This window comes from Guyanagaster necrorhizus (assembly GCF_019112545.1).
Source record: "Guyanagaster necrorhizus MCA 3950 unplaced genomic scaffold BT62scaffold_12, whole genome shotgun sequence".
In the NCBI taxonomy this organism is placed as follows: Eukaryota; Fungi; Basidiomycota; class Agaricomycetes; order Agaricales; family Physalacriaceae; genus Guyanagaster; species Guyanagaster necrorhizus.
Genome location: NW_025064891.1, coordinates 577,595 through 601,039, shown reverse-complemented (window position 1 = coordinate 601,039; position 23,445 = coordinate 577,595). Strand labels below are relative to the sequence as shown.

Here is a 23,445-nt window from a genome sequence, read left to right as displayed (position 1 = left end):
CTAAGTCCTAATTATACTTAAACATTGCTATAAACTACTCTCATGAGTATTGCATCTTTGAAAGCAAGATAGAGTTGAATAACTGTCTTTATTGACTGTCCTTTTGATTTTATTTAAGACTGCAAGAGTGCTTCTATCATACTCGAAACAACTGACCTCAACTGTATTTGGTGATTGTATATTGAGTGGTTAGGTGTTGGTGATTGAGAGTTCATTCCTCATTCGCCTCTCTTAGTCACTTAGCTGTTACCAAGCACATCACTATTACCTACTAATTTTATTTCACCATCACTATTTCACATCTGTATTTCACATTGTAATATCTAGACCCTAAACTCAGTAGTGAATATTGACACCAGAACCCAATAGAATCTGACTCAGAATTAGCTACCATTAGTATATAAATCCATGTATATCATCATAACTACTCAGTTCGAATATCAACTTGGATAAGCCATCTACACTTTGCACTCACTTCAACTCCTTCCTACCTTGTCTGTTGGATTCCGCTCTGAAGGACATTCTAGTTCACTTCTCTGATAAAACTCTGTTCTGTCCATCCAGATCCTTAGGCTCTGACTCAAGGGTGATATTGCCAATAGCTTTGTTGATGCTCACACACTCTGCTGGACTCCATGTGTGCACTCAAGCCCACTCGATTGGCATGTTCCTAACACCAATATACTGCAACTGTGGGGGTCTGAAATTCTTCCTTCTACTCCTACAATACAGTATTTAAATACTCTACTATAGTACTTACGAATACAATCCTACTATGGTATCTTCAAAGCACAGGTACTATTCATGCACATATCACAGTTGCCATGCTTATTCTCTTTCAGGCCAGGACTGCACAATGTTTTCTTGCTAGCTGGCCTCAGCTAGCTGGCCTAGCCAGGTCTGCTCACTTTCTTCTTGCCTCAGTGACACATCTCTGACAGCAGTAAACTGTTCTGAACCCCTGGAGTTATCTCTCATGTCTGGAGTCAGCCACAATAGTTATGTTCTCTTCTCCAGTGTCTCAATATTCCCTCTAGCACATAAAATGCACTGCTTCTGGCCTGGCATGTATTAATTAACTTACTCAATATAATATGTATCATACTGTAGTATGATACAGAGTCCCTCACTGTGTTAAGTATGCTAAAGCACTATAGATATGCATGTGAGTCTCTGAGCAGTACATGTGCTATTCATCTCTGAAAGTAGTATTCCTCTATCTATCCTCTTGTTGCCATTATTGCATTTCTCCATTCAGCACCCAGTTATTCAGATATCTTTCTTTGGATCCTGGATCTCTGTTCTAAAGCATGTTCCATCAGTGCATTATTGATCAATATGATCAGGATTGCCAATCATATTTCAATCATATTCTTTTTATTTTTAGCATGCCCTCTTGTAATGGTATTAGTGTGTTTAGGGCCAAGTGCTAGGACCTCACATGCAGTCTAACCCCTCTGGTATTAGTCTGCTACTAGGCTATGCACTCTACTCCTCATTACTTCAGTTTAGCCTTATGATGGCTAGGTTTCTGTGCACTCTTATTTTATTCTCAGTTACATGCTTACTAGACTGAAATGCAGTCCATGTATTCTCAATTTTTGCAATTTTACATGCCTGAACATGGAGAGGACATGTCACTGGCTTATTGGCCATCTTGAAGTTCTTCATTTTTTGTTTGTGGACTTCCTGAACATTCAGATCCATGAATTCGTCAATAACCTGTTGTTTGAAGATTGGCCACAAGAGATATCAATGATGTTATCATGTGGTGGATCAGAATGTGAGGACTAGAAGGACCCACCATGTTTTCACCTTGTCCTCCATATGAGTTGAGACAAATATCACCTTGTACATGTCAAGCTGGAAGTATGAGGCAAATACTTGGAAATACTGATCACAGTCAATCAGAAAGCAATCAATATCATTGGATGCTTCTCTAAAGAAGTGGGGTTCTCATATAAGATTCAATTTCACATTGAGAATCTGAGTGTCCACTGTGAGAGCAGTCATCAGGTTCAGGATCCTGCCAAAGGGCAGAACCACCCATCCTGTCAAGGGCTCTGAGAATGAATAAAGGAAGCCATCATCAGCAATAGAACTTTTCAGCAGGAGTACTTCTTTTCACATGATCTGCCCATCCTTGATGGTTCAGCCTTTGACAGTGGCCTCAGGATCATCTGCCTTGAGAGCCTTTGGAGCTGCTCTGCTGCTCTCAGCTTTATCTGGTGGTAGTTGTCTGACAAATGGTTGCTGAATTGGCAGTCTCTATGAGTTTGAGTAATAGCTGCTCACTTGGAGTCAGCTTCTAAAAAGCTGAGATGCCATGCTGTGGACAGCTGAGGTGGTGAACAAGTATCAGGAGGATACTGTTTGAGCTGAGGAGGCCATATTTGACAGCTTGCTCAGCACTATGCTTGGCATCCTCAGCCTTAGTGTCATGCTGTACTTAGGCTGGTAAGCCAGTAACAGCACCATCTGATGTCCTAAATATCTTTTATTGTAAATAAAAATGGCCCACTCAGTGGCTGCATATTGTAAAATTTTCATGCACTCAATCCTGTCAGTGGCAGTATACCTTTATCTCATGGGTGACATCAACCAGATGTTGTCTATCCATAGTATAGCTGTACCATCCTGATACAGCTCCAAAAAGTCCTTCTGGCACATCTCTCATGCCTTTCTTGCCAACTCTTCTTTATATGTGCATATATTGAACATGCTTCTCCACTCAAAAAGAGGATCCTTAACTTCCTTGTTGAAATCCTCTTTCTCATCATCTTTGTTGATGGTTTTGCTTGTGTCTCTCTCTAGGAGAAAACTGTCATGCAGGTTGTAAACCTCCAAAATAACCATATTAGAGCTGGCTGCTGGATCCAATGTCATTGGGTCCAGATCAAAGAGTAGGCTCCCACTGAGACTGCCTCTCTTTCTGCTCTCACCACTATTGCTCTGTGATATTGGCAGAAGTTCTGATAGAATCTAAGTTGGAGGAAAAGGGCAGCAAAGTTCCTGTTGAGAAACTATCTGATATCACCAGTAGAATCAATGTTTTTGTCATCTCCTCTAATGGTTTCTTAGTCTGCCAATATGCCATTTCCCCAGATAAAGATATTGTCAGTCTTAGCAATGATATTGGTCCCATAGGATAATAGGCAGTCATCATCAAGGTTGAGCAATGCTCATCAGTGAATGTCACCCATATGGGTGACTCTCTTGGCTGGCTCTGTCTAGAAATCAGACTCAGTGGTGGGAGTGCTAGGTTTCTGAAATGGAGTGTTGGATGCACTGTTGATAGTAGTTCCAACAAGAATACTGATTCTGGAGCTCTCCAAGCCCCTTCTTCAGCCTGCTGTGTCTCAGGCTTGGAGATACTGCTCAAAGAGGGTGTTTTTCTTTGCCACCTCATACTTGACACATATCTGCTTCTGGACATACTCAGCAATAGTGTTGGCACATCAAACTTTGTCCTTTCAGAAGAGAATCAGGTCAATGATATTGGCTTATTGTGCTGCACATAATAGCATTTGTATGCAGCCTGTTCTGCTTGCAGTGTGACTAGCCATGCACTGCTCCAGTCTGTTTGCTTCTTGGGCAGTGGTATGCCAATACTGATGCTCATCACTGTTGTTATCAAAGTAGAGGTCATCATCAATCTCTGTCCTGTTGTTAGTGTTCCCACTTCATGCCATCATGGCACATCAGGATCTATGCATGCTGATACTTCTGGTCTCTTAAGCCACTCAAATGGCATCAAGAGAATCTCTGGCATGGCATCCAACACCAGAGCCAGAGATGAGGGTTGCAGTCTTTGTTGCAGGGATGTTGTGCTTGGAGGACAAGATGGGAGTGTCAGGTTTGGGTCATCAAAACCCTGTAGCCTAAGAGTTTCCAGGGTCTCAGATAACTGCTGTTGGAGGTTGTAGAGGGTATTGGTGCTGCTGCTGCTGCTGCTGCTGCTGCTCCTCTTCTTTCTTAGAATGCCCTTTAGTCAGGCTCTCAGAGACAATTTCAGATATGGATTCTTTCACAGATCAGAAGGACTGTTGGGCAGAGGCAGGGAGGTTGTGAAGGGGGAGGTCTGGTGTGATATTGTAGAGGATGATGCAAATACATTGAAACTCTTGATAATGACAGATAATTCAGGCAGTAACTGATTAGCATCTATGGCACAGCTGTATAATCACTAATAAGCCTATCAATATTCCAATGATAGAAGCAAAGAGTTTGAAGAACTCATGGGTAAAGTTTAGGTCTGAAGGGTTAAGCATAGAGGGCATTCAGTTTCTCAGCACAATTAGGCTTGAGAAAGAGAAGCTAGAAGCTTTGAGCTAATTGTTAAGCCTAAATTCCATATGACTAATAACATGTGATAAACTGATACAATCTCACACTTCAGGTTAGAATGTTAGAGTCCACTTGATGTGTTTGATAGCACTGTGTTGTTAAGGCATTGCAAGTCACTCAAGATAAGATAGTGAAAGAATAAACTTTAACTCAAAGCTGGAATTACTATAGTGAGAGCTATGCTACTTATATACTAATTGTCATCCATCCTAAATATATAACTATCTAATTGTTCTTCCTGGTGCTGTAGAGTGTTTTGTCCAGAGTTGCCAAGCTACCTACAAAAGAGTATTGTCTGCTGTTGAGCTGTTACTGCTGTTACTGCTGCACAATAACAAAAGAGGCACTTTTGTCATTATGCTGCTGTGAGGCTTCACAGCAGTGCAGTAGAACCTGAGCAGTGCTGCTGACTAAGCCTTCCCACAGTCCTAAGTGCCAGTCTAGGTGCTCTGACTAAGCAGAAATAGAGGTCAATTCCCAAATAAATCAAGTAAAAAGAAAAGAAAATAGGAAAAATCATAACAGGAAATCCTTTGGCTTTGCAACTTGTTCACAGAGTTTGGCTGTTCATTCACCAATGCTTCAGTCCTCTATATTGACAATGAGTCTGCTCTATCAGTTGCTCAGAATTCTGAGCATCATAGCCAAATTAAATATCTTGACCTTTGATTCTATTGGCTGCACAATGAAGTTGAGAAGGAGCACATCCATATGGTTCACTTACAAACTGATAATATGCCAGCCAATGTCTTGACAAAGGAATTGGGAAGAGAGAAGCTCAGATACATGATTACCTTACTTGGACTTGTCTCAATACCTCTATAGACATGTTTGGTCAAGGAGAAGTATTGAAGTGGAACACTCTCCATGTTGCTCTTATCTTATATAATTGTAGCTACTAATACTGGAGATCAAAGGTCAATGCTTACCAGCTTTTGACCTTTGACTCCAGATCTAGCTTCTTCTGCTACACTATACAACCTGCTTTCAACATATAGATAGAGTGCAACAGAGTGTAATTCAAAGACATATATTGCAGTTTGTTTGAACAAAGCTGTCTGTGTCATTGAACACAACAAAACCCATCTCAAATAGTCTGCCTGATGCAGTTTCTGGACTGATATGATGTATCTGATTGTGACTTATACACAATACTGACTGTTCTAAACTGTCTCAGATCTGTCTGACTGTCTGATATAAACTTTCAGTTGCTTTCTATAGATTCTTGCACAAAACAAAGTGATCTGGTCACCACAATACTATTCAGATTGAGTCTATGACTCAAAGCTCTTAGCCAAATACAACTCATACTATTTGCTTGGTAGCATTCCAGAGGGTCAGAAACCTGATCACCCTTTATACATGATTGGTATTTATACTTTCTGGCTGCTTATTTCTGACCAATATAATAACCTACTGACTAATATACTTGCTGATCCAACCAGGTAAGCTAAACTCATTTCCTGGCAGATGTGAGCTCATATGTGGCTATCTGGTTGATCAATCTGGCTGGACCATGGTTCTTGCTAATATGCTGATCATTTGTGTTTCTATTTCCAGACCTGAGAATCTCACATACTAAACAAAGAGATCTGCTAGCACTTCAGTCTCTGCTAGATACTAATACATCATGCTCAATGGGATTGTGCTATCACTAAGCAATTTCTTACTTATCATGTCTTACTGTGGTAGGTACAATGTGGCTAACTTGGTAGAAAAATGATAAATATATTCACTTTTCTACCTGGTACAGCTGCCTGGCATATCAATGGCTTGCTGGAAGCAGAGATGAAAGCTGCTATTTTAGAGGCTGCATCAGAAAGACCTTCAAGTTCCTCATCCATGGTTCACATTTCAGTTGTTCTGGCTGTATATGATATTGTAATATCTTGTCTTCATAAACAATTCAGCACTGTGGTCAAAGGCATGTTGTTTTTAATAATTTACCAGTCTAAGACATTAGTTATGAAGTTAGACTGAAGGGCTTTCCACTACTCACTTGGGCATATTTTAGCAAGTATTTGAGGTTGATATAATTGATTATAAGTGAGAGTCACTTCTAATATAAGATGAAATGGGCACAGCAAGCAGAGTAATGATAACCATCCTCACAGTGGCACTTCAACTTGAAGTGACTACCAAAGATGTACTAGAATGGTTATTTATTATACTAGGGCAATGACAATGTACAAGATAAAGGAGTAGGGCTCAAAATTTACACGTAACATCACGCAAAAGGTTTGTGAGGGTGCACCTGCCTGTTGTGTATGGCGTGGAAAGTAATAACTACAGTGGGAATAACAAATAGTATTAAAACTCCGATTAGCAGGCACCAGCATGAGTAACGACCCAAAATGTGCCGCGGCCTCACGGTAAGCTGCGGGACTAATCACTCGTCGTCCTAGACTCTGCATTTGCCTTCGGCAAAGCTGCAGTACCGTCTACTTATGATGACAATCATGCCTGTGCGACAAATATTTAGCGTCACTTGACAGCGCTGGTGCTTGCCAGCGCGTGGCCTGTGAGATATTTTGTAACTCGTTTGCATACGACTCATGATGGTGATTCAGAATTTTCTGGTACCAGGTCTCGCCTGGTATACGATAAACGTTATTGTTAGCGCCGAGAAGGCTTCAGGCTTCAGCTGAGCCCGAATTCGACTGAGCATGTGGCAATACGTTTGGCTCCATTGCAATCATTGACAAAACTGTTCCGATGCGAAATAAGGGGTCTCGCTCCGTGATTTGTAGCGGCTCAGCTAGGCTGAACATATTTAGCGGTCTATCATTTCGCAACGCGGTTACGGATAGTTTCGGTGCAGCTTCCATCTTGTCCAAGTCGTGACTTTGATTCTTGTTGCAACATGGACGCACTTTACCAGACAATTTCTGACAAGGTACAGCGGCGCGAAATCCATCGTCCGATCTTCCCGGTGCGTCATAGGTTGTGGTGTATGAAGCATGAGGCATGATTCCATCAGAGACTCATAATTTGATTAGGCATGCTTCTACTTTGGCCCAGCGGCAGAAACTCCACTGCGATGACACCTCTTTCCATTCTAAACGGAAAATCTAATCATATAAAGCTCTCCACACCCCCGCGTTACTCCTCCCCGAACTTCTCCAGTATTCCCCCTGCACCATGACTATTAGTACTACCGAGAAGCCTTCCGTGGAAAAACGTGACTCGGACTTATTTCACGAGTACAGCAACACCGCCGACCGTAAAGTTGACTCTACCCGGAACATCAATGCCAAGCTCGCTAATCCTCTTGCTGGACTATCCCATGAACAGTTAATCCAGGATGCAAAGGACTTCGCGGCACGTTATGGTTTGGATGATCTATCGCTCGAGTTACAGAAGGGTGCTCTCATCGCGCAGGACACTACTCTCTTCGAGACTCTGCCCCTGCTAGATGAGGACGATAAGATCGCTCTTAGGCGGGAACTCACTCATCGGTGGGACCAGCCAAAGATGTTGTATTATCTGGTCATTCTGTGCTCTGTCGCCGCAGCCGTACAAGGCGTATGCATAAGCTACTATTCGTCCTTTTTCTATCTCTTTTGCTCATTCGCTTCCAGATGGATGAAACTGTCATCAACGGCGCTCAACTTTTCTTTCCGAAGCAATTTGGCATCGATCCCAATACCACGGACGGTAATGCCAGTAAGAACCAATGGCTCGTTGGCCTGGTCAACTCTGCACCTTATTTATGCTGTGCCGTCCTGGGTTGTTGGTTAACCCATCCGGTAGGTTTTGATGCTTTACTCTTTGGCACATATAGTAACCTATTTACGTAGCTAAACCAATGGTTTGGACGTCGGGGAACTATCTTCATAACGGCACTATTTTCGTTCCTCACTTGCATATGGCAAGGCGTCACCAACTCCTGGGAACATCTTTTCGTTGCTAGATTCATCCTTGGCATCGGCATTGGTCCTAAGAGTGCAACAGTTCCTGTATATGCAGCGGAGTGCACGCCTCCACCCATTCGTGGTGCCCTCGTAATGATGTGGTATGTTTCCGCCTCCTAGCCACCCTCAAAGCCGTTTCGTCTAATATTTGGGGACAGGCAAACTTGGACAGCCTTCGGTATCATGCTCGGTTTTGTTGCTGACCTGGCTTTTTATAGAGTCCCCGACAAGCCAAATATCACGGGTCTCAACTGGCGTCTTATGTTAAGTAGCGTAAGTAGCAACTAACTAGTCCAGACTCTGGTCGTCTAACTTCAACCAAGGCTGGTATTCCCGCTCTCTGCATTGTGCTTCAAGTGTTTCTGTGTCCCGAATCTCCTCGATGGTATATGATGAAAGGTCGCTACAGGGACGCGTACAACTCCCTCTCAAGATTGCGTCATAAACCTATCCAGGCCGCCAGAGATTTGTACTGTATGTTTGTATATTTTGCCGAGGTCAAACCTTAACAGTCCTCAGATATTCACGTTCAGCTCGAAACTGAGAAGCAGATTACTCGAGATCGGAACAAACTGTGGGAGCTATTTACCGTCCCACGGAATCGTCGTGCTACACTTGCATCTGGTATCGTCATGTTCATGTGAGTACATATTTTCTCGGTTGGCGCGCGGTTCTCAGTGTAGCTTTCAGGCAACAATTGTAAGTTGACGATGTTTTATCTGCGTTCATTGCGATATAAACATACTTTTAGCTGCGGTATCAATGTCATCGCATACTATTCAGTAAGCTGACCTTGACATGTGTGGAGATATCATGGAACTAACTTCACGCATGTAGTCCAATATTTTTTCGGAGGCCAACTTCAGCGAGATTCAAGCACTGTTGGCATCGTGGGGCTTTGGCATGGTCAACTGGTTGTTTGCTTTCCCGGCCGTATGGACCATCGACACTTTCGGTCGCCGCAACTTACTCCTTACGACTTTCCCGTTGATGACTGTCTTCTTGCTTCTGACCGGCTTTGCATTGTAAGTGTATCAAGTCTCATATAAATCACAAAATTCACGAGGTCCGTTTTAGCTGGATTCCTGAAGAGAACGAACATGCAAGGATCGGTGTCATCGCTCTGGGCATCTACCTGTTTACGATGGCGTACTCTCCTGGAGAGGGTCCGGTGCCATTTACGGTAAGTAGATCGAAGAGGTATGGAAACAGAAAGCATCAGCTTATTGTTTTCTGCAGTATTCCGCTGAGGCATTTTCTCTATACATCCGTGACTTGGGAATGTCGTATGCTACTGTGAGAATTCAACAGTTTTTACTTCCGTACGTCCTTCTGATTTGGTGCTGTTATTTTAGGCAACGCTTTGGTTCTTGTGAGTGTGTTGCTATCAAGCTATGAATACATTGTTAACGGTGTACAGCAACTTTGTTGTCTCCATTACATTCCCTCGGCTTCTTGGGGCGTTTAAGCCTCAAGGCGCTTTCGGTTGGTATGCCGCATGGAAGTAAGTGTGTTTCGGTTCTTCTTCAACGCTGTTTTGATGTGCTGTTCCTAGCGTCTTTGGGTTCTTTGCTATATTATTATTCCTCCCCGAGACGAAGGCGCTTTCCTTGGAAGAGCTGGACCAAGGTATTTTCGTGCTTTTCATTTCTCTTTACATTCTCGTAACGATCGTCGCTACAGTTTTCAGCGTTCCGACGCATGTACACGCTGCGTACCAGATTAAAGCCCTTCCACACAACATCAAGAAGTATATCTTTAGAATGAACGTGCCAGACCTTCCACCGTTGTATGATCATGAACAAGGAACTCATAAAACGTACGCGCCTGGAGGGGCGGGCCATGCATGATTAATATTACGTGCACATGGATAATTTGATGGGAAGAACATGGATGTAGAAATCTCACGACTCGACGCTTGATAAAGTAAAGGTGTTTCGTACTTCAAATGTATAATGTTTGTATATAGAATTTCTCCGAACTCTTAAGATCATAGCCACACGAGCAACTTGTATTATACCACCATCTCCCTATGACATCGTACACCCCTGGCTGATACTTCCATGACCCAAACAACATTTCTTCAATACGAGGCCCCTTGTGCGTATCCAGGTCGTGGCCAAATTTCTCGGTATTGACATCCTGGTAGGGTCCGTGCACAGCTTAGACTGGTGTAAGTCGGCCGCGCCAGGACAGCAACTCTGGCCACGTTCCGCCTACCGTATTGGCATCGCTTCATTCACTGAAAATTACAACAACCGTATCGCAGTCATCGGTCTACAGGATGAGCGGGTCCTTGTCGAAGACGATTTCACAGACCAATACCCCGACTTTGCCACGCTCTGTGAAGCACCTCATGGATATCCAGCCACCAGTTTGCAGTGGCAACCAGCTTCAGCGACGAGCCATTCATGGACACAGAAATCGCCAACAACAGAGTTACTCGCGACTACGGGTGATGCGCTTAGGGTATGGGAGTACGCGAGCGATGCTTCTTCACAGATGTCGAGTTATGTGGGTCGGCAGTCAGCTGCCATGTCGCATAGCCTTACGTTGAAGACTGCGTTGTCGGGGGTGCGTCGCTGTCCACTATTCTTGTTCCAGAATTGACCATGCCTTTCCAGCAATCCAAAGTGCAGAATCAGTCAACCGGTGCTCCTTTGACCAACTTCTCATGGAACGAGAAAGTTCCCAGTCTTATTGTGACCTCTTCCATCGATACAACGTGCACGGTGTGGAACATAGATACTGCAGCGGCCATAACACAACTCATTGCCCATGACCGCGAGGTTTACGATGTTGCATGGTTGCCAGGCTCAACTGATATCTTCGTATCTGTTGGAGCAGATGGCAGTCTTCGCGCCTTTGACTTGAGGAGCTTGGAGCACTCCACGATTCTGTACGAAACACCAGCTCCAAAGAACATTCCAGTCCCCTCTGTGTCGCCTTCTTCTTCTGCACGACCACCGACTTCCCCTCTGCTGAGAATCGCATTCAATCCTTCGGATTCGAACTATATGTCTACATTCCATATGGACGGCTCTGAGGTACAGATATTAGACATGCGGAGTCCTGGCCAGCCGGTCATAGAGCTGAAGGCCCACCATGCGCCGGTCAACGCGTTAGGATGGGGGTCCGCCGAACACCCTCTGCTAGCAACTGCCGGTTAGTGACTAGCTCCTTCCGTAGTGGCAAACATTTGACTCTGTAACAGCCGACGATTGCCAGCTTCTGTTGTGGGATCTGGCAAGTTACACGCAGACAGGTGCCTCACCCAGAAGCGCCGGATCGCGGTTGAATTCCCCGAGACCCGATATAAAGAAACGGATAGTTACTGAGCCCGTGATGGCGTACACTGCGCCAAGTCAGATAACAAACTTGGCCTGGTCTCCTTTGATTAAAGGGATGACGATGAACACGGGTCACACTACTGGGACTGGTGAATGGGTGGCCATTGCCAGCGGTAAGTCCATCCGCGCGTTGAAAGTATGATAAGAGCCTTGATAGGCGTATCGACAAATCCGTCCTATCTACGACCCCATGGGCTTTAATTACTGGTTGAACTATTGCCATATGCTTATCGCGCTGCGCGACACCAGGACTCACCCTTCAATGTATCTGGGGACAGGCTAATATAATTCTTGGCCATCTTGATTACACTGAGATAAACGTTTATGCAATCTGCGCGGCGTTGTCGTAGCATGTGGACCAAAATCCTATCGTGTCATGTTAAGTATCCCGCCGTGCACACCATGCATCTTATCCTTTGTAGCTCCAATTTATGTTGGCCACCGGGGCTATCGCTCAGGCACTCTGGACTAATCTGTATCACCTGAATAATCCTGAATCTCGTAATTCTTTGTCCTGTATCTCAGTCTAGTCCTGGTGTCGTGACGGCATTGATGAACCATATGGATGGAATACATCTTCGGATAACACCCGATTTAGCCCACACTTCACTTCTTCCTTTAAATAGATTAGAAAGCTGCAAGAGGATAAGGCTTGCTTCTTGTCCCTGCGACGCCCTTCTCCGGTTTCTGTAATGGCCGACACTCAGGCGACCGAGGTCCATCCCTATGCATCCCCCTTGATCACTTCAGATCAGACCGCCATACGACGCAAGACAACGAGCTCGTCTATGTCCTTCGACGAGAAAAAGCATCATGCTGCTAAAGATCCTGAGGTTGTCACGCCCAAGGAGAAGGAGGAAGATGAGACTACCACTTTTTATCAGAGGTTCCGCCCGTTCATCCTAGGAGCGGTTGCAATTGTCATCTTGGGGTGGTGGATAAGTGCTACGGTGTTGAAAGCCACACGCCATCGCTGGTAAGTGCTTCCCCTCTTTAATATCCAGTTTCTTTAGAGACTGGGCTTAGGATTGTCCAAACACTCTTTGCTTGGTTCTTTCTCTTTGTCATCGCTTTCCGGTTTATTCCCAACCGTGTTGTATCGGAGCCTGTCAGCGCAATATGGATGCCATTCGTCCAGGAGCCATGGTACAGGTTGAACCGCAGTTTACGACTGACAATCGGTTGGTTGTGTCTCCTCGGCATTGTCTTCGGTTCTGCTTTTGGTTTCAAACTCGAGAATGTGAGATTAAGCCGGCCTTCATTATATCGGTCCTTGACGAAAAATCCAGGGTTCCAACTATGGTGATCGTGCAATTTCTGTCCTCGGATTGTTCATCTTCCAATGCGGCTTTGTGGTTTCGTCAAAGTCGCGTTCCACAATTCCCTGGTAGGTGCTGGGTCATTATATATATCTTTTACCTATATTACTGCGCAGGCCTACCGTTATCGTTGGTTTATTCATACAACAGGCTATCGCTCTCTTTGTGCTCAAGAGTGGAGCCGGATTCTCAATCTTCAACTGGATCGCGACTCTGGCTGCTGATTTTCTCAGCCAATCCAAAGCTGGTGCAACCTTCTTCTTTGATGCTGACACTGTAGCGAAAAGCTGGTTCTTCGTGAACACTGTACGACCAAGTTGTCGAAGTTCACGTTGTTTTTGACTCATCTAACGTTCAGCTCGCCGCGATTATCTTTTTCGTTGCATTTGTGCAAATGATGTACTACCTTGGGGTGATGCAATGGATACTCAAAAACTTGTATGTATCGTGTCTTTGTCTTTACTTTCAGTCAATCTGACTACTCCACTTCTCTACTCAGCGCCTGGTTCTTCTTCAAATTATTGGACGTGTCCGGTGCTGAGGCAGTTGTGGCTGCTTCATCTCCATGGATTGGTCAGGGGGAGTCTGCTTGTTTGGTTAGACCATACGTTGACCGTACGTGATTAATTGCAGATCGTCTGGTCTGACTAACGTATCTTCGTATATCTATCTAGTCATGACGGATTCGGAGTTGCGTGAGTCCTTTACTTTCTCTTTTTTCCCCGCGCTGATCCTATGCTGAAACAGACTTGACAATGACTTCTGGATTCTCAACGATTGCTGGGTCTGTTATGTCCGCTTACATCTCCTTGGGGGTCCCACCGGAGAATTTAGTGACGTCTTCTGTGATGAGTATCCCGGCATCCATTGCCATAAGTAAGATTCGAATGCCGGAGTGCGAGGAGCCCGTTACTCGCGGTAACATTGTCATTGATCGCGGCGAAGGCCAGGAGAAAGCGCCGGTACGTATTACGACATCTGTTCGGTTTGTGCTCATCGTGTCACAGAGCAACGCCCTTCACGCATTTAGTCAGGGCGCTGTTTTCGGCCTCATAGTTGCCGGCCAGATTCTGTGAGCTTCTTCATCTAGGTCTTCTTATCGAGACAGACATATCCTGACGGCTCTCTCCAAGGACTAACGTTCTTACCGTCCTTTCTCTGGTATCTGCGTACGTCTACAATCTACATTATATATATGGTGTCCTAAACATGTCCACTCTTGTAGTATCAACGGCCTTCTTACGTGGATCGGCCACGGATTTGGAATCCACCAGTTGACTCTCCAACTCATTATTGGTTACATATTCTACCCTGTCACATTCTTCTTGGGTGTTCCCCGCAACGAGATCCTTCAAGTTTCCCAGTTGCTTGCGACAAAATTGGTCGCAAATGAGTTCTCTGCATACGAGAAGCTCCAAACATTGATGGCTAGTGATAATGCACTTTCGCAGCGAGGATATACAATTGCTTCGTATGCGCTTTGTGGGTTTGCCAATCTTGGTTCTCTCGGTATCCAGATTGGCGTGCTCGGCGCACTGGCACCTTCTAAGAACAAGGTTATTGCTCGCATTGCAGTCTCAGCGATGATTTGCGGATTTTTGTCTACGCTCCAGACTGCTAGTATTGCGTATGTGCTGTCCACTGTCCATATGGTTCGAGTACTGATGATCACTCTAGCGGAATGCTTGTATGAGAAGGGTTTCTGTCCCAATTTTTTTTTAAAAAACAGAGGGTATGTATTTGACTTGTAGTTTACGTCGACATGATAAGTAGATGATGTTAATGAATAACTAGTCTTTGTAAACCAGACCCAATGATCCGTATGAAGAGAAGTCGTTAGAGTTAACTCTATTACGTAATGTCAACTGCTTTGTGTAATGGACGACATACTCGAGCAACCTAGTTCTGAAGCTCCTCCACCAAAATTCGACGACAATCCCGATGAACAGTCATCTGAAGACGAGGATGAAGGCCTCGACTGGACCAAGTTGAAGTCCGTCATCTTCGCTCTCAGTAACGCAGCGTTTGTGCTGAACGGCGTCCAAGGACAGGAATTTCTCGCCCCGTCATCCCCAAGCGCGGTGAAAAAGAACATGAACCTGCTGCCGGTGGTGAGAGTGGATTACAGCAACATATTCTGCAACGGTCACGAAATGCGATGTTTGATGCGTTGAGAGCGACCCGGACGATCTCCAGGTGTGTCACACATCTTTCTTTCCATCTCCTTTGCTGACCATTCTCAAAGCAAGACAGTAAGCTATGGGATTTGGCATCCATCCCTGGTGCGTGTCTCTGTACATGTTGCCCGAGGAACCCACTTTTCAAGTATGGGTCATTCTGCGTCACGTCCGGTGAAGGGCAAAGAAAGGCCTACAAAACGTACAGAGTTACTCCCAGAAGAGGCTATTTATCTGATTGAGCGGGGATCCCTTTTCTGCTGGAAGGAGATTGACATTGACCTGTCTGGAATGGAAGACGTTTCTGGAGCCCCAATGAGTGTGCAACAGGCATACGCTGAAATGATTGGGACAGAGGATGTTACCCTGGAGAAATATCAGGTCCATAAACTGATTCTGCCCTATTGTCTGATCTGACCTATTGTAGGTTTACTCCTACCTCAGGCGACTGGGATACGTCGTCACTAGGACCGTACCACCTACGTCAGAATATCCGGCGGCAGCACCTTTTTTGAAGATGGGCCAACTTGGACAGCCAAGATGTTCTATTTTTGAGCGAATCCGGTCAGCTTTCTCTAGCTGGATACTCAAACTCTTCACATCTACCTTCAACTGGTGGAAACCTCTGGGTATAAGCCGTTGGCTCTATCATGACAAAAATTATGGTTTGTTTTTTTTTTCAGCCTCTCCTCAGCATGGATGATAACCCGTTTTGTGTAGAACATATCTTTCGTTCTCTAAGATTCATGCCGGCAGGACATCAGCTACCGTTACGCCAAACAAAGGAGGATAGTTCTCCTTACAAACCATTCTACAACCTTTACAAGCCACCTACGCCATTCAAGAAAACATTACCTCCGCCTCCCGATTTTCAGATCGTCGTGATCAAGTAGGTGCAAATGGACTCTGAGTCCGGTACCTCTCTTACAATACGTTTTCATTTTAAGCACCCGAACAACGTCCATGCCTTCCCTTCAAGAATTGACTGATCTCTTCGATATATCGCCTGAATTGCCCATACCTTTGCCAAAAAGGTCACCTCCACCTCGTCCAGCACCTACCCCTCTCTCCTGGTGGCGAGCGGTTCTGCCCTTCCTACGTCGCGACCTGGGACCACCTGCGCGCCGACCGAATCCCTTTGCCGCGCTTAGGGCAGGGAAGAAAACCGTAATCGTCGCTGCAGTGGATTCAGGAAACATAAGTTTCTTTCGATTCATGCAGGGCGCATTTATGGACTGGCCAATGGCGTAGCATGACACTCGGTAAAAGGATGTATTGCGTATCTTGTAGAGCACTAACTCAGCTGTATCCCTCTAACATGAATGCGAGACTGACTTTATAAAGACGATCGTGCGCCCGCTATTTGAGCCAGAAACGTCTTCAAAATGCTTTTGCGAAGCTCGTAAACGATATCTAGTGTGCCCGAAATTTCAGACATGGGCAGAACCGTGGAAGCCTCTATTTGGACGTGTTATTGCGTAACCACTTGGATGATGCTAACGACCGTGCTGTGTTCATTTCTTCATCAGTCCGCTTGAATTTGAGCATCTCTCATGACTCTGGACGGCGGAGAGGAGAACCAAAATTGGAGGCATGTTGCTTGATGTATGAGAGGAACTCCGTTTGCGTTGTACAACAAGTCCTTCATGTATCTTAACCCTTGCTGCCTCCCGTCCCATTGTTGAAGACTTAAGAGATGGACGGCCAGAACATATAACACAACTCCGATCTCTTACGTAGGATATCTGGAGTTTTCGATAAAAATGAACTTCCAGACGTTGAACTGTAAGTATGTACCAAACAACTGTTTACACTCACCTTCGGGTTTCTAAAGAGATCTGGAGTTCTTATCTGACACAAGTTGTACGCAAAGCGCCAAATGTATGCATATGTATACAGCATATATCTGGGCGTTGACATGTTCTTACCTCTTACCTGTAACGTTCCTATCGCGTACATCTTATTCAACGTGGAATCTAGAAAATCCAGGGTCTCTTCCTAAGGATATCATTACACGATAGCACGTCTCTTAGAGACCGGTTTACTACGTTTGCGCTTCTTTCCCTGAGAGAACGCGTTGGCACTTTTGAGATCTCGACCAAGATCATCTTCCTTCTTCACTTGGTAAATTCTGACAATCCAGTTCTCCGAAGTGAATGCCTCATCTACTCCAGTGTTAGCAAGTAGAAGTCTACAATTTTAGAATTTCATACCTAAATAATCCAATGTAGGTCCCACTTTAGGCACTTGTTGATTTCGCACGCGATCAACTGCTTGCCCGGAACCACCAAATAATTCAGCGAAGCTGTAATAGAAGGCATCACGAATATAGCAGATCTCAGCGTACGAGGATACTCACCGATGATACGTCATTTTATACATCAAACTATTCTTCATGGCATTGGAAGCCCGTTCGTCGATTCTATATTCACCTTGAGGGGTAAAATAATTCGGTTCCTGTATCTCATCCGGCCATACACCTTGTGCTATGCGAACCATCCAAAGGAACTTGTTGATATCGTCTCCGGAGTAACCGATGAGTCCGCCGAATATGATTAGCACATAGTCCACATCATGCTTGCGCAAAATGGGGTATGCTATTTCCTCTGGACTTGCCATAGCTTTACCAACAGTAGCAATATGTGCTACGGTCTGCATTAGCGAGGTAGCTCATGAATAAAATTGGATCTCGTACTGTTATTCCACGTATTGTTGTCAACAAGGGTAGGCCGGTCCGCCATACCAGCGATTTGGTATCCGTAATCCCACCAGCTCATGACAACAGCTGTTTCCGGCGTGTTTTGTCTGAGCCAGTAATACGCCTCACGGTAATCGTCAATGATGTGTTGACTTCCATCAGGATTGCTTGAAGCTAGCACAACCGATGGTGACGAGTATGCGTTGGAAGTCACCCAGGTACAGTGGAATACGAAGAACGCCAGCATCCCAAAGGCATTGAATATGATAATCATGCGGGTGTCGAGTCCGAAGATACCCTTGGGAGCAGAGCGGGCACCAGGCTTTGTGGTGTTGGCTGTAGCGGCAGCGACGACATCTTCAAGAGTAGTGTTACCACCATTCTGTGGGTTTCGAGGGACGTCTGGCTCAGCAGGATCGATGTAGGTGTCTAGCAGCGAGGAGAAGGCCACCGCGGAAGCCACACATACACAAGGCGTAAGGGTAAGCATCAAACGAACCATCACCCCTGCGAAGTAACTGGCCATCACAGCGTAGATGATGACGAAGACATGTTCGTCGCGAAGTTCGCGGAAACACAAGATGACACCAGCGGGAAAGAGGAAAATGAGCAATTGAAGATCCATGAAGAATGAAGGCCAAGCAGTTGGCTGATGCTCTGAAACCGAAGCGATGATAGGGATATATCTGAGGAAGTGTAAACCAAATAAGTTAGTAACTTCAAAGATAAGATCTCACTTCTTGGCATATCCCGTATCCCAGAGGGAGTAGAAGCGACCAGTCCATGGCGCAATCCAACCTTTGTAGGTTAAGCCGACAAATACGAAGGTGCCTAAAATTCCCGTTGTTACAACTGAATAAAACAGGAGGTTTTGGAACTGTTTGGAGGATAGATATGACCGGATTAGTTGAGCAAAAGCGACAATCTGGAGGAGCCCAAATACGCCAAGGGCTACCATATGTTCACTAGTCCGCACAGGCTGAAAGCCAACAAAAGGAACTTGCATGCTCGCAAGTGTTCCGATTGCATACCAGGATGAATAGGCTACATAGAGTCGGCTAGTGAAACGTCCCATTAATATCAGCACCAGGGCATGAAGAGGGATCATGTTGGTGATAAAGACGTAGCCACCTAAAGACATTATATTGTAATGGTTACATGAGAAAGGGAATGGAAGGACATACCCCAAGCAGCGACCATGTAGAAGTAGAATACGGCCGCGACTGTACCGAACAGAGCACTACCGAGTTTCAAAGCTTTGATCCAGCAGAAAAATGTGAACATGAGCAGAAAGATTGCAATGGCCTCGTTATCGTATGACCCTGCAACAGAACGAGAGATGTAGCCAGGAACAATACCGATGAATGCTGCGGCCAACAAGCCTGCGCTGGCGTCTTTCATCTCTTTGGTGAACCTGTCTGCATTAGTTTACTGAACATACTGTGAAAATAACGACATACATGTAGGTCGCCCAAGCTGTCAGAGCACTGAAACCTGGGGCCAACAGCACGCAGATATTTCGTATATCTACCGGAAGGTTGAGAGCATGCAAAATGTTATAGAAGACGCTGCTCGTCGCCATGAGACCAGGATAGACAGTTCCACCAACGACGCGACCTAGGGGATACCTATCCAATTATTAGCAAGAGACATGTAATACTGTGGGAAAAGGGAAACAACCAGGCGCTTGCATCGAACCAGTTGTAGAATGCCTGGGCCAAAATGGATAAAGTAAATTATGATCTAAAAGGGAGTACTCACATAGAATCCTTCGGACGCCAAGACCTTGGTGGCACGACTAAATGGCCATACAATCAATTCACAGAAGCATAACGACAACTATATGATCTACTGACAAGTTGAACCACGGGTCACTGGGAAATAAAATGAGAGAAAGGACCGGAACGGCGTCAAGAGACTCACAATTCGTGTATAATACTCTCAAAGTTTATTACAGCGAATAATCGAGAAGCAATAGCAGCACCAGATATGAGAGCCAGAGCGATAATGCGCAGCAGGGAGGCGGTATTAGCAACCGTCGCTGGCGAGACATTGGTAGGGAGCGGATAGGCCGCAGGCATGGCCAGCTATAATTTGTTCTTTGTGGAGCTGGAAGGGAGTCGAGAGACCGCCAAGATGAGTGTAGAGGAAGAAAAGTCGCGGAGATCGTGACCTTGACGTGACTTGGAACTATACGTGTCCCAAAGTGGGATGGCAATCGCCACGTCGTCCTTGCCGTCGTCCTCACCATCACTCAACTTCAACTTCAATTACATCTTTCTCGACCAGTCAGACATCGAGTAAGTCACTCATAGCGATGCCAGTGAATCCAGTACTGCGCCGGAGGGCAAGGGCTCTCGCTACTTCAATCAATTCCCACCGTATTCTCCTATATGGCACGCTTTCTACTGTCGCGGTATGTGCCGCCATCGCCAATGCCCTGAAGAACTACAGCAACTTCTACTCCGTCGCGATATATCTCTCCAAAAGCAGCCGTAGTGTTCTTGTGAGCTGTGTCGTCCATGTGTTGTTTTACGACAGACCACCAATTCCTCGCAGGTTTTCGCCAACTTTGCTTTCATTATCGCCTTAATGTGCGGTCATGTACTTCAGAGGATATTCTTTGGCAGTTTAAGGCCGAATGAAGTAGAAGTATGTGCTATAGATTCACTGTAGCCCCGCACTCACTTATGTCTTACAGCGTCTGTATGACCGTCTTTGGTTCTTCGTGACGGAATCGTTGCTGGCGTTCACCATTTTTCGCGATGAATTCGACGCTCCTTTCGCTACCATGTTCGGGTTCCTTCTCTTTGTCAAGTCATTTCATTGGTTGGCCAGTGATCGCATTGAATGGGTGGGTAAATGCCATGTTTGAAAGTACTTCATTTTCACTCAACTCGCGTGCTTCAGATGGATCAGCGCCCGTATCCAGGACCATCCTTACTTTTCCACGTTCGGATATCAACTTTATTCGTGATATTATGGACGACGGATTTGCTCATGCTGTTGTTTGCGGTCGAAAACACGCTCGAATATGGTGTCGGAGGCATGGTTCTCTTTGCATGCGAGGCGAGTCAACATTGTTTTTCTGCGCCAAATATGTGCTTATCCAAACGATGACGGTTAGTACGGTATATTGATGGCTAGCGTCGCGAACGCTATCGCCAAGTACACTTTGTCGGCTTATGATTTCCGAAGAGCAAGCACACGTGGTGGTGACAATGCTCCCCCTTGGGAACAGAAAAGCATGTGGACTTTCTACATTGAACTGATTACTGGTGAGTCTTTCTTTCAGGCTGTGGCCAGTTGCACTCGCCAATGCCATGCCTAGACTTCAGCAAATTGACGACCTACCTCTGCTTTTTTGCCATCATTGTCACCTTCTATGGCTTGCCATTGAACATTGTTCGGGATATTTACTTTACGGCGCGCTCGTTCGTGACGCGGCTAAGAGCGCTTCATCGATACCAAACTGCGACCAGAAATATGGACCAGAGATACCCAAATGCTACTCAAGAAGAGCTATCCTCGACCGACCATACGTGTATCATTTGTCGCGAGGAAATGGTGCTTCCTCAGACGCCAACGGGGCCTGCACCTGAGGGACCAAATATGACGCCCAAGAAGCTACCCTGCGGTCATATATTTCATTTCCATTGTTTGCGTTCCTGGCTTGAGCGGCAGCAGAGCTGTCCTACTTGGTCTGTGGATGTCTTAGTATTGATATCTGTACGTACTGAATATCCGGTCTCACAGCCGTCGCACTGTTCTAGAGACCAATCCTCCAGGTGTCCAAGGTGGAAGAGACCGCAGAGTTGCTGGTCTACAGGCACAAAGGAACGCTCCTGCACCGAATCGTAACAACGCAGTAGCGAACAATGGCGCTGGTAATACGATAGATTTGCTACGCCGCCTCCTTAACAACCCAAATGCACCAAATCGGCCCCTAGACGTTGGTAACCATGCAGTAAACGTGGTTATTCAATACGACATCCACAACTACCCGCCACAAAACACTCTCAATCCGGGTGATCAGCCACCATCGCAGCCACGGCCATTGCAACCCCCTCCACAGTTCGTCGGCTTCTACGGTCCTGGCGGTGTATGGCAGCCATGGTCTGAGCATGCTACGCCAGCACCCGCCCAAAATGGCGCCTCTGATGCATCAACTTCCTCTGCTGGCCCTGGGCCGTCAACTGGTACTTCAGCTCCTCCTACAACTAATGCCCCAGCTTCTTCTGCAGCTGATGAGCCCCTGCTGTCTTCAGAGACCAGAAGCGCCAGTGAAGCTGCTGCACTCGCCGCGTTTCGGCGTTTGAATCGCAAGGATCCACCTCATGATAGGGCTTCCAGTACAACGTCTGAGTCTTCTCCTACTACTTCTTCAATATCAAGCACCACACCAGAGAGTAGTGACGGAGAAACATCGCAAATGAACGAACCTATTTCTATCTCGGACGCCACCTCGACAGCGCACGTAGTCGTCCCTTCATTAATACCTCTTGATTACATACAATCAGAATCTGGATCAGTACGCAGGCCACCATTAAACTCACAAGATCGCAACCCTAGTCGGCCCTCCAGCGAGATATCAATCTCACAATTACCTCCCACGTTGACAGAAGACCAATTGGCTGTTCTGGATAGGGTCACCAGGGAGGCCATTGATGAGCGGATACGTGTCCTTGAAGGAGTATCGGGGGCACTTTATCGGTGTATCGACGAGCTTATGCGAGTACGGAGTGCCCTTCCTCCACAACCAACCACAACTCCTACTCCCAGGGCTCCTAATCCGACAGATAATGATTCTCCAGGGAGGGAAGAAGATTCCAATGAGTGAAAAGGGATTCAGTTTTATATGCCTGAAGTGTACACATAGTTATGCAATGGATTTTATTCCTGGACACAGTAAACATTAGCGGTCCAAGAACCAAGCTACTTTTGAGGTAGAAGAATATCTAGTCGTTGTTTTACAAGGGGCGTGTCAACCCCAGACTTGTCCACAGCCGCGTAGAAGGCCTTCATAATTTTTCCAGCGCTCTTCCGTGGGTCATTGTCGGCAGAGATACCTTCCGCTTCGATAGCAGCGCGCAGTCGAGTGTCTATCTCTGCCTCGGATAGTAGTGGAGGTAGAAATGCTGCCAACGCGGTGGCTTCTTTGGACTCTTTGTCGACGAGATCTTGCCTGTTGGCTTTCGTATATTGGTCGATAGCTTCATTCTGAGATGTGATTACCCCGGTGCCACGAACGGTACAAATGTGAGATTTACCCGACGAGCAACAGCTTTCCGCATGATGGAAACTATGGTAGATTGGGAAACGGGACCTTTAGCCTTGTCTGCGGCATACACTTCGGAAAGAACAGACTAGAGGTGAAGTTGGTATGGAAGATACGGAGAAGAGGATGTGACGAACGCGAAGTAATGTTGAGGTAAACGGATCCTTGTTCTTCAATGCATTTTTTACGCCAGCAGTCAATTGTTCTCGAATGGTAGGAGCTATGGGTCTGTGAGGCAGGGTAGTTGATATAGAATAGCACTGACGGTGGACGGTGGTAGTGTACAGACGGAGAAGTGGACGCTGTAGGAAAAAACGGGCCGCATAGAAGCTGGCCATTGGCATGAAAGAAAGAATGGAATT

At 45.8% G+C, this 23,445-nt stretch overlaps 7 protein-coding genes across 7 annotated transcripts; 5 read left to right on the top strand and 2 right to left on the bottom strand.

Annotated features, from left to right (window-relative positions):
- Positions 1 to 7,488: 7,488 nt before the first annotated feature.
- BT62DRAFT_1005726 (uncharacterized protein) lies at positions 7,489 to 10,111 on the top strand (the record flags this gene model as incomplete). The annotated part of the gene is made up of 15 exons (XM_043177177.1): positions 7,489 to 7,872; positions 7,929 to 8,096; positions 8,148 to 8,362; positions 8,420 to 8,534; positions 8,585 to 8,735; positions 8,781 to 8,901; positions 8,952 to 8,960; positions 9,013 to 9,043; positions 9,099 to 9,286; positions 9,339 to 9,444; positions 9,501 to 9,557; positions 9,617 to 9,633; positions 9,682 to 9,765; positions 9,817 to 9,890; positions 9,945 to 10,111. The coding sequence occupies 15 exons, from the start codon at positions 7,489 to 7,491 to the stop codon at positions 10,109 to 10,111; spliced, it is 1,887 nt and encodes a 628-aa protein (XP_043039955.1).
- A 213-nt stretch (positions 10,112 to 10,324) lies between these two features.
- BT62DRAFT_895088 (WD40 repeat-like protein) lies at positions 10,325 to 11,753 on the top strand (the record flags this gene model as incomplete). The annotated part of the gene is made up of 4 exons (XM_043183202.1): positions 10,325 to 10,361; positions 10,411 to 10,835; positions 10,886 to 11,426; positions 11,476 to 11,753. The coding sequence occupies 4 exons, from the start codon at positions 10,325 to 10,327 to the stop codon at positions 11,751 to 11,753; spliced, it is 1,281 nt and encodes a 426-aa protein (XP_043039954.1).
- A 492-nt stretch (positions 11,754 to 12,245) lies between these two features.
- BT62DRAFT_931886 (uncharacterized protein) lies at positions 12,246 to 14,632 on the top strand. Its single transcript, XM_043186235.1, has 12 exons — positions 12,246 to 12,587; positions 12,638 to 12,851; positions 12,901 to 12,998; positions 13,047 to 13,236; positions 13,289 to 13,368; positions 13,430 to 13,545; positions 13,605 to 13,625; positions 13,678 to 13,892; positions 13,938 to 14,002; positions 14,064 to 14,099; positions 14,156 to 14,557; positions 14,608 to 14,632. Exons 1-12 carry the CDS (start codon positions 12,304 to 12,306, stop codon positions 14,621 to 14,623), a joined length of 1,737 nt encoding a protein of 578 aa, XP_043039953.1. The 5' UTR covers positions 12,246 to 12,303; the 3' UTR covers positions 14,624 to 14,632.
- A 160-nt stretch (positions 14,633 to 14,792) lies between these two features.
- On the top strand, positions 14,793 to 16,453 carry BT62DRAFT_1076009 (uncharacterized protein). The gene is made up of 6 exons (XM_043179173.1): positions 14,793 to 14,923; positions 14,977 to 15,126; positions 15,176 to 15,488; positions 15,535 to 15,772; positions 15,828 to 15,996; positions 16,055 to 16,453. Exons 1-6 carry the CDS (start codon positions 14,808 to 14,810, stop codon positions 16,356 to 16,358), a joined length of 1,290 nt encoding a protein of 429 aa, XP_043039952.1. The 5' UTR covers positions 14,793 to 14,807; the 3' UTR covers positions 16,359 to 16,453.
- A 551-nt stretch (positions 16,454 to 17,004) lies between these two features.
- BT62DRAFT_931883 (oligosaccharyl transferase STT3 subunit) lies at positions 17,005 to 19,982 on the bottom strand. The gene is made up of 11 exons (XM_043186234.1): positions 19,729 to 19,982; positions 19,662 to 19,679; positions 19,567 to 19,603; positions 19,486 to 19,517; positions 19,266 to 19,433; positions 18,990 to 19,219; positions 18,543 to 18,936; positions 17,803 to 18,491; positions 17,467 to 17,752; positions 17,321 to 17,412; positions 17,005 to 17,272 (listed from the first exon to the last, which is right to left on the bottom strand). Exons 1-11 carry the CDS (start codon positions 19,884 to 19,886, stop codon positions 17,118 to 17,120), a joined length of 2,259 nt encoding a protein of 752 aa, XP_043039951.1. The 5' UTR covers positions 19,887 to 19,982; the 3' UTR covers positions 17,005 to 17,117.
- Positions 19,983 to 19,990: 8 nt separating this feature from the next.
- BT62DRAFT_986934 (uncharacterized protein) lies at positions 19,991 to 22,753 on the top strand. The gene is made up of 7 exons (XM_043190031.1): positions 19,991 to 20,311; positions 20,365 to 20,457; positions 20,507 to 20,659; positions 20,716 to 20,874; positions 20,933 to 21,083; positions 21,137 to 21,506; positions 21,562 to 22,753. The coding sequence occupies exons 1-7, from the start codon at positions 20,123 to 20,125 to the stop codon at positions 22,643 to 22,645; spliced, it is 2,199 nt and encodes a 732-aa protein (XP_043039950.1). The 5' UTR covers positions 19,991 to 20,122; the 3' UTR covers positions 22,646 to 22,753.
- BT62DRAFT_1005721 (GatB/YqeY domain-containing protein) lies at positions 22,741 to 23,427 on the bottom strand (the record flags this gene model as incomplete). Its single annotated transcript, XM_043177176.1, has 4 exons — positions 22,741 to 23,025; positions 23,076 to 23,171; positions 23,221 to 23,303; positions 23,349 to 23,427. 4 exons carry the CDS (start codon positions 23,425 to 23,427, stop codon positions 22,741 to 22,743), a joined length of 543 nt encoding a protein of 180 aa, XP_043039949.1.
- Between the last annotated feature and the right edge of the window lie 18 nt (positions 23,428 to 23,445).

Excerpts from the sequence above, each read along its gene's own strand:
- BT62DRAFT_931886 (XM_043186235.1), top strand. The coding sequence starts at position 12,304 with ATGGCCGACACTCAGGCGACCGAGGTCCATCCCTATGCATCCCCCTTG. Across the intron at positions 13,237-13,288 it reads GCTGGTTCTTCGTGAACACT|CTCGCCGCGATTATCTTTTT; the intron begins GTACGACCAAGT and ends TCTAACGTTCAG. Across the intron at positions 13,893-13,937 it reads AAGGCCAGGAGAAAGCGCCG|AGCAACGCCCTTCACGCATT; the intron begins GTACGTATTACG and ends ATCGTGTCACAG.
- BT62DRAFT_1076009 (XM_043179173.1), top strand. The coding sequence starts at position 14,808 with ATGGACGACATACTCGAGCAACCTAGTTCTGAAGCTCCTCCACCAAAA. Across the intron at positions 15,489-15,534 it reads TTACCCTGGAGAAATATCAG|GTTTACTCCTACCTCAGGCG; the intron begins GTCCATAAACTG and ends GACCTATTGTAG. Across the intron at positions 15,997-16,054 it reads TTTCAGATCGTCGTGATCAA|CACCCGAACAACGTCCATGC; the intron begins GTAGGTGCAAAT and ends TTTCATTTTAAG.
- BT62DRAFT_931883 (XM_043186234.1), bottom strand. The coding sequence starts at position 19,886 with ATGCCTGCGGCCTATCCGCTCCCTACCAATGTCTCGCCAGCGACGGTT. Across the intron at positions 19,220-19,265 it reads ACAGCTTGGGCGACCTACAT|GTTCACCAAAGAGATGAAAG; the intron begins GTATGTCGTTAT and ends TAATGCAGACAG. Across the intron at positions 17,273-17,320 it reads ACCTACATTGGATTATTTAG|ATGAGGCATTCACTTCGGAG; the intron begins GTATGAAATTCT and ends ACACTGGAGTAG.
- BT62DRAFT_986934 (XM_043190031.1), top strand. The coding sequence starts at position 20,123 with ATGCCAGTGAATCCAGTACTGCGCCGGAGGGCAAGGGCTCTCGCTACT. Across the intron at positions 20,660-20,715 it reads CCAGTGATCGCATTGAATGG|ATGGATCAGCGCCCGTATCC; the intron begins GTGGGTAAATGC and ends CGCGTGCTTCAG. Across the intron at positions 21,084-21,136 it reads CTACATTGAACTGATTACTG|ACTTCAGCAAATTGACGACC; the intron begins GTGAGTCTTTCT and ends TGCCATGCCTAG.